General features: G+C 37.8%; 1 protein-coding gene across 1 annotated transcript; it reads left to right on the forward strand.

The window, feature by feature from the left end:
* The first annotated feature begins 433 nt into the window (after positions 1-433).
* ppdpfb (pancreatic progenitor cell differentiation and proliferation factor b) lies at positions 434-2,509 on the forward strand. The gene is made up of 5 exons (XM_079801834.1): positions 434-626; positions 1,172-1,264; positions 1,365-1,442; positions 1,818-1,917; positions 2,094-2,509. Exons 2-5 carry the CDS (start codon positions 1,210-1,212, stop codon positions 2,215-2,217), a joined length of 357 nt encoding a protein of 118 aa, XP_079657960.1. The 5' UTR covers positions 434-626; positions 1,172-1,209; the 3' UTR covers positions 2,218-2,509.
* Positions 2,510-15,626: the final 13,117 nt, after the last annotated feature.

Consider the following 15,626-nt stretch of genomic DNA (forward strand, 5'->3'; position numbering starts at 1 on the left):
AGCTCATTCTGATTCGTTTGTGGATAGTATTTGTTTTAGAAATGATAAGCGTAATTATTGAGCAGTTTTACAAAACAGTAATTCCCTGACCGGGAATCGAACCCGGGCCGCGGCGGTGAGAGCGCCGAATCCTAACCACTAGACCACCAGGGAAGTGTGACAGTATAGATCGTTCAATATTATTTAGAACAATTACCAAACTTCGTAAAATGTTATATGTGTCCATCATGTGCATTTATAGATAATGTTATGCGGTATTGTGCACAAAATGTATGACAAGACCAAATCTTGGTAACACTTTCATTGTTTCTGAACATTTTCAGAAAAGAAAGCACCAACCATTCCGTCCTTGATTTCGCTGGTTTGATCCGGTTCCACGCTGAAGCCTGAAGCGGTTAACGTTATATAGCGGTAAGAGAGGCCCCGCCTCCATCCGGACGTGTCTGTATAAATGTCAGCGTACGTGTTGTTTTTGTTAGACAGCATTGCGGTAGTTATTTCCGGACGTGGAGGGTCTTATCCATCCAAACCTTTTCAAATGGGCCCCGTCGCCTAGCGTTTTCTCCCCAAAGCCTCCGACTGAATCGAGCAGGGTGCTCTAACATCAGCACGAGCGGCAAAAGAAGGTGAGGATGTGGTCTTACACCTAATATTTTAAAGGGTGGTCTATTTTACTGGGTGGTCATTGTTTAGGTTAGAGAATCTGAGCAGAGTAACTACAAATTAATCTTTCACCCTTAATGCTATGCATCTCGCTGTAACAGTTAGTGGTCTAACCGTGCATGTTTGGGGAAAATTTAGTTTTTTTGTGAATGCATGACCTAGACTCTCAACTACTGAAATTCCTTATGGGCTTACTGTAAATTCCTCGCGTAGCCTTCTGAAAAATGCGGTGGGAAGCCTTCTCTTAATGAATGCCTAATGTGGCACAATGTCACTTTGATGTTAGTCCTGTGGTTTGACACTAAAACATGAATGAGTAACCCTACAATAACACAACCTAACCAAAACAAGGTTTCAAACCACACATTAGGGATACAACTTCTTAAATACCTTCATTTGAGCCTGTCTGTATTCATTAGAAGCCATTTTCAGGTTTAAGATGATAAATTATTATCGCTACAGAAGCAGTCATATCTGACCAAATGTCATTTTGCTCTCCTCTCCTCAGGGTTTCCATCTAAGTCACGATTTACACAAGCCTATAAAATGGCAGCCATCCCAGCTAGTGGGTCTCTTGTTGCCACTCATGACTACTACAGAAGTAAGTAGCCTTTGCAAGTGCTTTACTGTTATAGTTATACACACCTATTAATAGTTGATGTTGTACAGAGAATTTGCCTTATCAGACTGTTTCTTCTCAGGGCGCATTGGCTCTACATCCAGTAGCAGCTCGTGTGGGAGTTCAGAGTACAGTGGGGAGGTTATTCCACATCATCCAGGTGGGTTACATTTCGTTTTCAATCTATCTTCACCCCCTGCCTAAATCAATATTCTATTGCAACAGTTTTGACAATTTATAAACATTATGCAACACAATTTGCATGGTCAGCACTGTCAAAATGGGTGTCCTTCTGATTGTTCTGGGTCATCCACTTATGAGGAAGTCACCTCATTGAATTTAGAAAAAATACTGTTGCTTAGTCATCTGACCGGGCTCGGATTGGGCCGTTATCTTCACCAGCCTACATGTCTTTGTTTAGAGACTCTTTCACCGTGATTGCGTTAGTGCTTATGTCATTGTATACGTCATCCATTAGAAGATTAGGAAAGACTGGTGGTGCTTTGTTCTGACCTGTTGTTTAATTGTGCTTTAGGTCTGCCCAAACAGGATTCCGGTCATTGGTGGTCCAGTTTCTTCTTTGGGAAGCAGAACCAGCCTGGTATGGGAACTCTTACTGAGGAGGCTCAGCAGAAGTGAGTCACTGGATTATGTTTCACCCAAGTTGGTGCATGTAACATGAATGCCTTGCCAAGTTCTGATTTCAAAGGCCGATGCCGTTGCAAATTTTAGGATTCGTAACCAGGGTATCATTTTTATCATATCAAATGGTTATAATTCTAGATCTCCTAATCTGGTTTGCTCTCTGCAGGTCAGGGTTGGTGAGTGTGACCAATGGGCAGGTGACATGTGTTGCCCGGGAGATGGTGAGGCAAGCAAGCGAATGTAGCGATGGAGGCAAGTCGGAGGCGGGGAGTTCTCCTCCTCATTCCTGAATCCGAGATCAGATCAGGACATCAACGCTAGGGGATGGAAATGGGGCACTTTTATTTTTATTTTTTTTAATTTTTTTTAAAATAAATTTCCCATCCATATAATGGGTTGTTTTAGTACTTTTCCCATTTTTCTTTTTTGTATTCATTGTTTTATATAGATCACGTAATAAATGGAAGAGCTGAAACTTGCAAAAAGAATTTTGTACATTTTTACACATCTGTAACACTGGAGATTGTTACTTGTTATTGTCTTAACCTGTGTTTTCAGCACAATAAATGGTCTTAAACAGCCCGCTACTGGATTTTTTTTTTAATTTTTTTTTTATATATATAATGAACTGTACACATCTCCCTTTTACAGTTGAGAGAAGGCCATTTACTGTAATGTGCATTTCAGAAGGACAGTCGTAATTGAATGCTAAAAGCTGAGAAATATAATGAGGTCTTGAGGAGAGACACTGCATTCATTGTCCATTTCCATTGCACATGGTTCTTTGTAGACACTGTAATGGGGACTTGTGTATGTGTGTACATTACAGCTGATTTGTACTAAATGTGCAGTGTGGAGGAAAGGCTCTTGCGTTTTGTTAATTTCGTATAAAAAAAAAACTATTAGATTAACAAGCATGCTGAAACTAAATTCAGTGACTACGCTTTCAGTTTGAACAACTCAACTGTTTGATAGTAACTGAGGCAGACAAAATGTCATGACCAAGAAGAACTGCTCTTGAGTGAAATGTCTGTTCCTCTTGTATAAAAATGATCCAAGAATAATAAAAGCCAACAGTTAACTGTTCTTGGAGAAGACTTTTTATTCAAATAAATGCGCTCCGCATCCTTTTGAACAGGGTGAGCTGCAGGTCCAGGAAATAATATAGGTTTAAAATGTAGGAATAAAGCATTTTTAAAAACATGTTACTAAGCTAGTGCATTGCTTTCTGAATAGACATCTACTTCATACTTGGACATGGTTTATGTAACCCAAAAAGGACAGAACATGGTGCCTGTGGACTTGTGGTAGCCCAAACAGTGAATATGGGAAACAGTCCATATGGAAAATGGCTCTGTAGAGATGACGTTGTACAGCTTTGTTCCCATGTGTACATGGATTTTCCAGGTCACCAAGTTCTGATGGGTGGCTAGATGCATGGAAAAACCTCTTTGTGGCATGCTGATTCTGTTCTTTTTCAGACATTATTTCTTTGTTCGCAGCAATGGGTCCCAACTAAGAGACTGTGACAAGCGCTGTGATCGGTAGTTTAGTTTAATGTACTTTTTTAATGCAGAATAGATGGCTGTCCATCACAGACAAATCAAATATTGGCTATTTTTTATTCAGGCAATAGAATACAGTTCCTACGTATTCAAAGGATGAAAGAGCAAGATCTTCAAAACTAAAACAATATTATAAATTATTCTTTATCTCAAATAATGTTACATTTCAGGTTGGTCCAACTAATGCGCATGCAATGTTTTTTTTTTTTTACATTTAAAAAAACAAACAAACAGGCAATGCCTATCTTAAAAAATTGGATCTTTTAACTACAAGGTATGACCGTCTTCCCTACAGTTTTCAAATTATGACCTGCAATTTTTCCAATTCATTATTTAGGAGTGGTCCATCTCCTCATACTGTTGGTGGGGAGATGCATTGTGTAAAGTAAGCAAATGCAACACATGACTAAATGGATATTACACAGTTTAATTACACTACCATTCAAAAGTTTGGGGTTAGTAAGACATTTGTTTACAGAATTTTGTATTTATTCAACAAGTGTGCATTAAATTGATCACAAGTGACTGTAAAGACATTTATAATGTTACAAAAGATTTCTATTTCAAATCAATGCTGTTCTTTTGATTTTCTATTAATATGTATCATGCTTTCCACCAAAATATTAATTAGCACAGCTGTTTTAACACTGATAATAATAATAACAAATGTTTCTTAAGCAGTAAATCATCATATTATAATTATTTCTGAAGGATCATGTGACACTGAAGACTGGAGCAATGATGCTGAAAATTCAGCTTTGCATCACAGGAATAAATTACATTTTAAAATATATTCATTAAATTAATTCATTATTCATTACATTTTAATAATATTTCACAATATTACTGTTTTTACTGTATTTTTGATCAAATAAATGCAGGATTGGTGAGCATTAGAGACCACAAACTTTTGAATGGTAGCATTTAAACAAAAACTATTGTCATTTTCTACCATGCGAGTCTTCTAGATCTGTAGAAAATGCAACAACAAGCAAAAAAAAAAAAAAAAATCTGTCTGTGTAAAGAAGCACACTTTTTTACCCAGCACTCTATGCACTATTTTTGTTCAGGTGTCTACTTGACCACACGATCTGCAGGACTTAGTCATTTGGAAGAGGTTTCGCTGGATGTCTGACTCCTTAACACCACATTTATTGTCCAGCGATCGTTCATAGGTCCTGAGAAATCTGCATTCAGACAGAAAGACAGGATTTAAGAGCCATTCTTGTCAGAAGTGCTAAATGTACATCTAGTTGTACAGATCTCTGTTGAACTTATACCATACCTTGGTGTTTTGATTTGGTCAACCAGACAGTCACTTGTCTGTGGTTTGGTTCCATTAAGTTATCAGAAAGACTATTGACTGCCTTCATTTTGTCTGTTGGGTAGATGCCTGCAAACAAAATCAACCACATACACAAACACATGAGGAAATCTTCTTAGGCATGTATTTGATTAAAAAACAACAACAACAAAACCCTAGTATAATCCCTTCTGAATCTGCATTTTATTCAGCATTGAGATATTTCTTTTGATGTTTTTAGTACCTTGTAATGTTTAATCAATGAAATTAGGTTTATTTCTGTCAATTCACAAAAAGAGGAGCAATGTTTTTTATTTGTTCAACAAATAAGTCAATGGCTATGTTGGTTGATAAGGCTAAAATAAGAACAGTGTGTGCTACATTCAGGTAAAAGTTCATTCAGGAGAAAAAAATAGAAATTCGGGAAACTGCAGACATTCAGAATTACACGTGTCCTGTAGCTGGTTAAACAGTAGAGAGCTAAAAATAGTGCTGCACTTACTCCGATAAAACTCATTCCGAGCGAGCAAACACACAGGGGCATTTACGGTGGTCATGGTCAGCTTTTATGTGTAAATAAGACAGAACCAAATGCTTGGAAAGTGGAGTGTTCTTTGGAACCTGGAAAATATAGCAAAGAAGCAGTCAAGGTCAGTGCTGAATGAGCTTTATTTGTTTTATGGTCAGGGAACAAACATCCTCATTAGAGCAACAAACATGATAGCAAAAAAAAAAAAAAAAATTCAGCATGGGGGAAAATGTCCTACTAAAATCTCTTATCATGCTTTAGACGAAACAAAACATAACTTGTTGACACCACATAAAACAAACACACTGATTGAAGGTGAATCACAGGTGTGTCAAAAGTCATAGAAAGGACCTTTACCCCAGTTTTGCTCAAATTGTAAACAGAATCCGCTTGTCCTATGTAGGGTCTCTGTATCACATAAGCTAGAATATACATGTAAAACCCCTACATTTAGCTTTATGATAGCAAAATTGATGTTGTTCTGGCTGTGATTCGTTTCTAAATAAATCTGTTCATCCCCTAACACCCAAGTATAGTGATGGGGACACTGTAATAAGCACCGTTCTTCGGATGAGACGTTAAACCGAGGTCCTGACTTTCTGTGGTCATTAAAAATCCCAGGATGTCCTTTGATAAAGAATAGGGGTGTAACCCCGGCATCCTGGCCAAATTTGCCCATTGGCCCCTGTCTATCATGGGCTCCTAATCATCCCCATATATATATATATATACGATATATATATATACGATTGGCTTCATCACTCTGTCTCCTCTCCACCAATCAGCTGGTGTGTGGTGGGCGTTCTGGCGCAATATGGCTGCCGTCGCATCATCCAGGTGGATGCATAGACAGTAAAAGAAATGGACACAGCGACCCCATAGGCTTCAACGGGGAAAAGTGAAGGGAATTAGAAGCACTCACTTCCTGGTGGCTGAGTGTACTGCGCAGCCTCAGACTGAGCTTGACGACGTAGATGTGACGTGAGCAACCAGTCTGACAGTTGTAAGTCTTCTAGTAGTTGTGCAAAGTGAAATCTCAATCACGTTGTTTAAATAATTTGTCCCGTTGCTTTTGGCTCTCTATGGGCTTCTCCCCATGCTTCTCCCTTGACTTTATGCCTCCACGTCCCCCTGACTACCTCATAGACAGTAAAAGATTGCCTACGAGCTTCTCCTCCTGTCTGTACGGTAATTTCTCTACTATGCGACGGTTGCTTCTACGGGGCGATAGTGTAAGATACAAGGTAATTGTGCCTTTTATACATTGTTGTTTCTTAAGAAATAAACAATGGTCAAATTGAGTCTTTAAACGCTTCAGATACAAAGTTATTCGCTGTCAATGGGATGCTAACAGCAGGTGATGACTTGGTTAGCAATGGCCGCCCCTATGGAAGGTACGCTTTCCGGGTGTAGGATTACCCCCTTGGGTGGATGCTGCACATTGGTGGTGGATGAGGAGATCCCCCCTTCTATGTAAAGTGCTTCGAGAGCCTAGAAAAGCGCTATATAAATGTAACAAATTACAAAAATTGCATGTGCACCAATTTCTAATAATCAGAGTATGGTCTTAATGTTTACATGACATGAGCAGGGCACTTTTGAATTTGTCTGTCCGAATCCACTTTTGCTAGTTTAACGATGGAAAAAATGGTCGGCGAGCCCGGCGCATGGTCTTAAAGGTTTGTCCCTATTCTCTTAATGAGTAATGAGTGTGTTTTGGGCGTAACATGCAATAAACCAGAGTCTCATCTCCCATTCCCGTTAAAAGCCTTTTGCACTCGCGCCATGGTGGATTCGCTACACTCTAAAAAAAAAAAAGGTTCTATATTGCACCAAAAATGGTTCTTGGCTCGTAATCATAGGGGAACCTTTTTTAGTGCTATATAGCACCAATTTTGGTGCTTCAGTGGTTCTTCAGCGGTTCTTCAGCGGTTCTTCAGCGGTTCTTCAGAGGTTCTTCACCGGTTCTTCACCGGTTATTTGACTAAGGTGCTATATAGCACCTCTGAAGAACCGCTGAAGAACCACTGAAGCACCAAAATTGGTGCTATATAGCACTAAAAAAGGTTCCCCTATGATTACGAGCCTTTTTTTTTTAGAGTGTATTTACGTGGCAGAATTTGCAAGCGGAAAAACTGGACACTTCTCCAGAGAGGAAATGGATCTGCTCATTCCAATGACAAATTAGCTAATGGCTTATTCTGATACATGCAATGACTATCTATTATGACATATAGGCACTTTTATATTTATGTACATAATAATCTTTTATTTTAATCCTATAATTTTTCATATTTAAAAATGTTTGTGTGCTGTTGTGCGTCCCTGTGTGTGTAATAAGTGTACGCACGTTGGACGTGAAAATGATAACTGTGATGGGTCACATGTCGCAACCTAATAGGGTATCGATGTAACTTGCAGAAAGAGTGAAAAATGGTTATCATCTTATCTTATGTTAATATGTTATGTTTGCCTTATGGGAATTCACATATATAGGGCTAATAATGGCTGTCACTGTTATATGATTTGACCTAATTCCTGTATGACTGACAGCTTTATGTCATACTCTTCATCTTCAGGGTCACTACCTTCACACTAATAGTCTGAGAGAAGACAGCATGCGATCATAGCTGGATGTTGCTAATTATGGAAATGAACTTTGCTCTATATAGCCAGCCAGCAGCATATCACTTGATATTGTCTAATATTGGGGGCCTTGTTTTGATGCTGAAAATGAAAGACAATGCTTCTCAACGGATCGGCAGCCTCCTGGCTCTTTGAATTTTTTATTATTTATAACAGGCTTTTTTGGCTGTTAAGGCTCTCTTAAGCACAAGACTGGTCTTGAGCACTAATCCTTCACTGAGTCAACATGAAATTGGTCTTGAACTAAAAAGCCTTTGAGTAGAGGAGGTGTAATCCACAGTGATATAACACCAGTGAGAACTATGCTTCACCAGACCACTCTGATGATGTTAAAGAGTGAAACAGCGAGGGTTTAAAGGAAAAAATGATGTCGTTTGATCTCATTTGAAAGTTTACATGGCTTAGAGATGTCTGGAATTGAATACAGATGCAGCAGTCTGAAAAGTTGGAAAATGGAAAAGGGTGTCATTCTTCTACAAAGATCTGAGTCTAAGTCCTCCAGGCATTTTACAAAGACCAAAAGACAAAAGTTTTTCTGTGAATTGATGTATGTGGTGGGTGAGAGAGAGAGAGAGAGAGAGAGAGAGAGAGAGAGAGAGAGAGAGAGAGAGAGAGAGAGAGAGAGAGAGAGAGAGAGAGAGAGAGAGAGAGAGAGAGAGAGAGAGAGAGAGACATTAGAATGAAAGTAAGAAAGAATAAGAGGAAAACTAATCTTCATAGATGTGAACATTCCCCTGCTAAACTTCATCCACAGTAAAACAAACTCCATTTCTAAATGTAGCAACAAAAACGAATGAAAAACAACTCGACACAATTCAAAAAGTCATAGACCTGCTTGGTTAGTATCATGTCAACATATCTAGGTCAGTTTATACAGCTTGTGGTTAAACCTAATGTTTTTAAGTGTTTAATGTTTCTTCAAGTCTAACAACAGTAACATTGCTGATCTGCTAATCAGGCATTTCATTAGAAAGGCAGCTTTAAAGACCATGCATTATGCCTTGATCTTATCTTTAAATGGACCTTGCCTTTTTGTAGGCTGTCTGTCATGTGTAAAAGTCCTTAAAGTCCAATGGCAGCATAAATGTCCCAGAAGACATTAATCTTGTGAAGAAGGAAAAGCCTGAGGAATCGTTGAGCATATCCAAACACAGACGAGGCAGGATGTAGCTTTATATCAAACCCCTCCTTTGCTCCAGGCTCAAGCTATTTGCTGAGGAGCTGGAGGTCCCACCCTGAGGAACACCCCTATGCTTTCTTAACCATTTGGGATGAAGGAAAGGTCGGAATGCCCTGCTTATGCTCCGCAACAATATCTTCCAGGCCTCGCAAGTGCTAGTAGAAATTCATTGCACGAGATAAGCTTCCACTTTTACACATGAATGCTATCGCTTTTGAATGGACTTTTAGTATTTACTGTAAATAATAATTATACTAATTACACTATGTTTATTAAGCACACTGTAGATTGTTTTTGTTGCCTTTTGTTGTGATTATGTCTATAATCTCTCTGAGGTTAGAGAAAACCCTGCAAGCCATCAATCCACTTTGACCTATATTCTCAGGGTAAGAAAAACAGGACTATTTCATTTGACATGCCTGCTAAAGAGTCTTGAACAGGAGGAGCCAGTGGGGTGAAGCATGTACTTCTTCTGTTTACTGCCTTGTATTATAAAGGTCATTCTGTATAAAGGTGAATGGTGGGCAGAGAATAAAATAGGTACAGAGTAATTAATAAAACAACTGAAAAACAGGTTTGTGTTTGAGACGTTCTTACAATAAGGACGTAGCAGAAGGTAATCTGATTAGTGCTTTGTCATATTTATGGCTTTTTGTGATGCGATTAAGATCAGTTTTCAAATCTCTGAAATTAATTTTAATACATTTTTGGCATCCATGATGTTTCCAGGAATTTAAAAACATAGCAAATGTTTATTCATATTTTAAGCATAAAGCTAAACTATGCAGAGATTGTTCCCCATTAGTAAATCAAACAAAAATATGTCAAAACAAATACATTTTTGTCAGGTTAATGAACGGCATATATATGTAAATATACACTAATATTAAAGGGATAGTTCACACAAAAATGAAAATTCTGTCATCATTTACTCATCCTCATGGTGTTCCAAATCTGTATCTTTGCGTTCTTCTGCAGAACCCAGAAGAATATCATTTTGAAGAATATTGGTAACAGTGATTTGCATTCTCCCACAAAACTGATATATAAAAATAACTGATATAAAATAATATGGAGGTGAGGGGGAAAATGACATTTCAATGCTTTTTACAAGTGAACACAAACTTTCTCAGGGAAATCAAAAAACTTTTGTGAGAGACGAAAAGTTAAGTTTGCAAATGTAATATTTTACGGGGGAACGCACAAGCTTTTAATTAATATTAGGGGATCCATAGTAACCAAACAAAACAAACATTATATTTTCTAAAATATTTTTTGTTGCGTTCCACAGAATAAATAAAGTCATACAGTTTTGTAACAACATGAGTGAGTAAATGATGACGGACTTACAGCTATAACTTTAACAGTAATACGTGAATTGATCTTAATAGTTTTTTCTGTGGTGCTATTTCTATAGAACCATTCAGCGATTACTATTAAATTACTGTTTTTCATTATAAATTAATGTTACTACTACTACTATTTTAAAGCACAGCTACAACTCCTCCCAAATCACACAACAGATGCAGAAAGGCTCTTTATTCATATTCCTTATTCACACTACATTTAAAGGAATAAGAAGGTTAATTCAATATTAAGTTAACCTGAAAATGACACCCACACGATAGCACTACTGAAACAGCACATGGCGCTGCTGTTACCCACATTGCACCCACAACACTATAAAAACTTTGGCTTGGTGCCAGAGTTGCAAAGGTTAGTGGGTGCAAGGTCTATTTGTGGTTGACCTCAATTGACTGTATAATTTAGCAAAAGAGCAACATGAAACCTGCTGCTATATTCATAAATACAGACATTTTCAACACTGTTAATATTATCTCCTTCCGCTGTTGTCAGCATAAGGTCATATAAACGGCCTAGTTAGTTGTGAGGTGTTGCCCTCATAATTTCATGTGGTTAGCAGTGTAGGCATGCTGGAACACAGCGGGCAGGCCACATGACCAATTTTTCACAATATAAATCCACTAAAGTTTGTTGAATCACAGAAATGATAGAAGTATAGAAATTATAGATTTAAACCACAAAGCTTATGCAAAATATAAAATAGTTATTATAAACTTATAAGTAATAAGCAATCGCTTCAGGCACTCCAAATCTGTACGAACAGCTCAAAAATGTTGACTCAATATGCTAAATATAATTATTATTTAAGTTACTGCCACACTGTGAAGAAGCATAATTGTGTCAATAATACATAGATAGGATAACTCAAATATCGGCTTCTTAAACTTCTTTTAATTCAAAATCAAAATAATGTTTTTTTTAAGTTAAATAATTAATAAATAAAACAAGAATTCAATTGAAGAGGAAAATACACATAAGCCTGTGGTTGAAGCGTCTGGGGTCATGAATTTTTCCACAAAGTTTTGTGACTAATGATGCTGTGTTGTTGTAGCTGGTTGTGGTATTTTTGATTTAATGTTGTTACCTCAGGCGAACTTGGACCAGGTTGAATTTAAGAATGTAAATATTTTACAAAAGTGCAGTTCTAAGCCTGATCCAGAATCCAGTCGTAATTAATTCATTATAATAATAATATAGCTATAATAATTCAGTTTAAATAATTAAGTAAATTATACATTAATCACGTGTAACTGCATGCCTACTTGCAACTATGGTTAAATTAAATGGTAAGAGCGATCACAGACATGACACTTGCCAAAAAAGTTTGTTTTATAAGCAAGCTCAAACTGAAGTCAAATGTATCGATTTTGCAGTGAAGTGAGAACAGCTGGTTTACAGAGGAACAGATTGACAGGGGAGCAGGTCGATGGTCAGAAGCTCTAGACTGATCCAGCGCTGACTGATCACGCTCTGACAGCATGAACAGCTCCGTGAGCCTCTTCCAGCCGCATGGCCCACCATAAATCACTCCCACGCATGGAACTAGAGCAACTTTCCCTGGAAGAGATCATGTCACCATTCAAAGTCTGAGTGACCTGAAGCAAAGTTGAATGTGTTTATACTAAGCACAACAAAACCTTTTATATAATTCAATATTTATGCCATGTAGACATAATTTCTTTGCTTCATTTGTTTGTTTGTTAATTAATTATTTAGACAGTGATAAGAAAAGGAACAAGATACCCAACTGAAACCGAACAGGGTGGAAATAAGCTAAAACTACTGGACAGTAGCTACATGTCAACATAATGTTAAAGGGTTAGTTCTCCCAAAAATGAAAATAATGTAATTTATTATTCACCCTCATGCCGTTCCACACCCGTAAGACCTCTGTTCATCTTCGGAACACAAATTAAGATATTTTTGTTGAAATCCGATGGCTCAGTGAGGCCTGCATAGGGAGCAATGAAATTTACACTCTCAAGATCCATTAATGTACTAAAAACATATTTAAATCAGTCCATGTGAGAACAGTGGTTCAATATTAATATTATAAAGTGACGAGAATATTTTTCGTGCGCCAAAAAAAACTAAATAACGACTTATATAATGATAACCGATTTCAAAACACTGCTTCATGAAGCTTTCTAGCGTATCAAATCAGCGAGTCGAATCAGTGGTTCAGAGCGCCAAAGTCACGTGATTTCAGCAGTTTGACACGCGATCTGAATCATGATTCGACTCGCTGATTCGATACGCTCCGAAGCTTCATGAAGCAGTGTTTTGAAATTGGTATTAATATATAAGATATGTTACTATATATATGCTCCCTATGGAGGCCTCACTGAGCCTTCAGATTTCAACAAAAATATCTTAATTTGTGTTCCGAAGACGAACGGCATGAGGGTGAGTAATAAATTACATTATTTTCATTTTTGGGTGAACTAACTCTTTAATTTTGATAACATCAAGCTGATTTCTTTAGCCTAGAAATCTAGACGCACCCTAGCGGCAGCAACTCTAATTTGCAGCCAGGGTCGTCTAGCAACTCTCCATTGGCTTGGGAACTGGAAAAACCAAACTGTGGTCAGGCCAATCACATCGTGTATAGAGTCGGTGGGCGGGCTTAACATAATGACGACAGAGTTGCGGCGGTTCTGTGAGCTACTTGTAAACAAAGAAGCTGGCGAACAGCGGTCTTTCGAATCGGCTTTGGCCGCGACTCTGGAAGACTTGGAGTTAAGCTTTTCTTTGAGAAAAGAACAAAGAACGGCACTGAAGTCACTCTTAAGAAAGGAAGATGTGTTCGGAGTTTTGCCGACCGGATACAGCGAAAGTCTGTCAACTAGCTCCGCTTCACCTTCTTCGTTGCTCTGGTTGGATGTAGCGCTATCCTATTGCGTGCAGAGGGAATTTGAAAGACAACCATTCATCCCGCCCCTCGGATTGAGCCCTGCCAATGGTGTGTTCCCAGACCAAACATCTTGATGTGGGTCTGGCTTGTCAGGCTATGATTTCTTAAGAACTCCATTAAAATTCATCAAATACAACAATAATACTTTCTGATGTCTGTGCTTATTTTGTCCCAAAAAGTATAAATCACTTCCTGGCTAAAGGATGATGTCATAAGGAACTGGATTTTGTAGTTGAATGTAGTTGAAGTTCCAAACAGGTTGGAAAGAGACAGAAAAAGAAAGAAATGCTTGTAATATTTCTTAATTAATTGTTTTAAACTCTGCATAAAACAGACATTTTCTTCCACATATCAGTGAAACGGCTTCTCGAACAAATGTAGGGCGGGACCAAAACACGGAAGCGAGTTAGCATTTTAGCACCTCCGGTTCCCTCGTTCCAAATTCGATGGGTTTTTTGAATGGGTTGTTTGTTTGAAATAAGGTCTGTGGTGAACACAAGCTCAAGACACTGTCACATTTTCATTATTCTACGACATAACATATAGCTACATCAGTATTACCCCACTCATGATTTTTTGAGGCTGCACTTTAAAAAATGCTGGGTTGAACAAACCCAGCAATTGGGTTGTTTTAACTTAGTAAATGGTTATTTTTAACCCAGCTGTTGGGTTAAATGTTTGCCAAACCTGCTGGGTAGTTTAATTTAACTCAAATATTGTTTAAAGAATTGCTTGCTTAAAATGACAGTGCAAACGTGATATAGTTAAGAGATTCGTTGAATAAAACGGGAGTCACTGATAAACTCTCCTGTTTGATTGACAGCTGCTCAAAACGATTGCAAAGGGAGCTTGATCGCTTTCTTTATAGAATTTAATCACCGTTAAATAACAGATTATTTTCATGTAAGAGAAACAATGCAAGTTGATATTTAGTCAATGGTTTAATTTACTCACACACAGACAAAGAACATCTGACTACATGAATCATAACGTTTCAGATTAGGCATTAGAATGAACACAGTTACTTACATGTTGTATTACTGTCGAGCCCAGGCACTGCACAATATTTTGTAATCCTCAACGGCATGTTTATTGCTTTGTAGCTCGATCTGGTTTAACACTAGGCCTATGTTACCTGCTGTTTGCTGGGCCTAGTGTCAATAAAAGCTTTTATTGGACTAACAAAGAAGTTTTCAGTTCTGAAAATTACAGGATATTCTTATAGTATGATGACCTCTTATATGTCAAAAGCTCAAGGAAAATTTGATTTCTCAGTTCATGACCCCTTTAACAACCACTGGGTTAAAACAACCCAATCGCTGGGTTTGTCCATTTTCAACCTTGTCCATTTTTGACCCCAGCATTTTTTAGAGTGTGTTACGTGTTTTGATAAAGGCGGTTGATAACAAGTGGCTAAATGAGATTACAGAGGCATTTGGGGAGATTAAATGTCATCACGTCGAACAGGTAAGCACAGTCCACTTTTACAACCTTATTATGCTTATAATTGTGCTCTCATAAACTATTCTAACTCAAACATTCTGGAAAAATGAGTTGTCATAAGAGTTGCCTGAGAGTTGTCGTAAGCTTAGTGATGGTGACGTTGAAGTCGTGGTATAGTCCGTTTATAGTCTACCTTTAGCTTTTTATTTCTGGCCATTGTTGGGGGTAAGTTAACGCATTACAAGTAACTTGAGTAATGTAATCAGATTTCTTTTTCAAGTGACTAGTAAAGTAACGCATTACTTTTCAAATTTACAACAAAATATCTGTTACCAAGTAACGCAAGTTACTTTGTTCTCCCATTTATTGACTGAGGCTCTCTTGTCCCAATGTGGAGAGAAATCTTAAGTGCAGAGGATGTGTGTAAACATGATGGATTATTGTAGCTCTAGACTAAATGTGAGCATGCATTTACTCATCTCACTTGCACAAAAAAGATTCGGTATTCCTCAAAATGAATAAAATCAGTCAAATGCAAAATCAGAATACTATGCAAACCTAAATTTGTTATGTTAAATATGTTAAATAAAACAACATTTTTTATGCATTTAATCTCACTTCATTGACGCAAAAGGAACTGTCGGTTGGCCTACACAGTGATGTCATACTTGGATGGTTGTGGTTTGCTATTGCTGTGATCTCGGGTGAGTGACAGTTTGCCCCACCCTCCGCCAGTAAACACGGCATCAGAGAA

This window comes from Gobio gobio, assembly GCF_949357685.1.
Source record: "Gobio gobio genome assembly, chromosome: 21".
Lineage (NCBI taxonomy): Eukaryota > Metazoa > Chordata > Actinopteri > Cypriniformes > Gobionidae > Gobio > Gobio gobio.

Coding starts and splice junctions, on each gene's coding strand:
- ppdpfb (XM_079801834.1), top strand. CDS start 1,210: ATGGCAGCCATCCCAGCTAGTGGGTCTCTTGTTGCCACTCATGACTAC. Junction 1,265..1,364: donor CACTCATGACTACTACAGAA/GTAAGTAGCCTT, acceptor GTTTCTTCTCAG/GGCGCATTGGCTCTACATCC. Junction 1,443..1,817: donor GGTTATTCCACATCATCCAG/GTGGGTTACATT, acceptor ATTGTGCTTTAG/GTCTGCCCAAACAGGATTCC.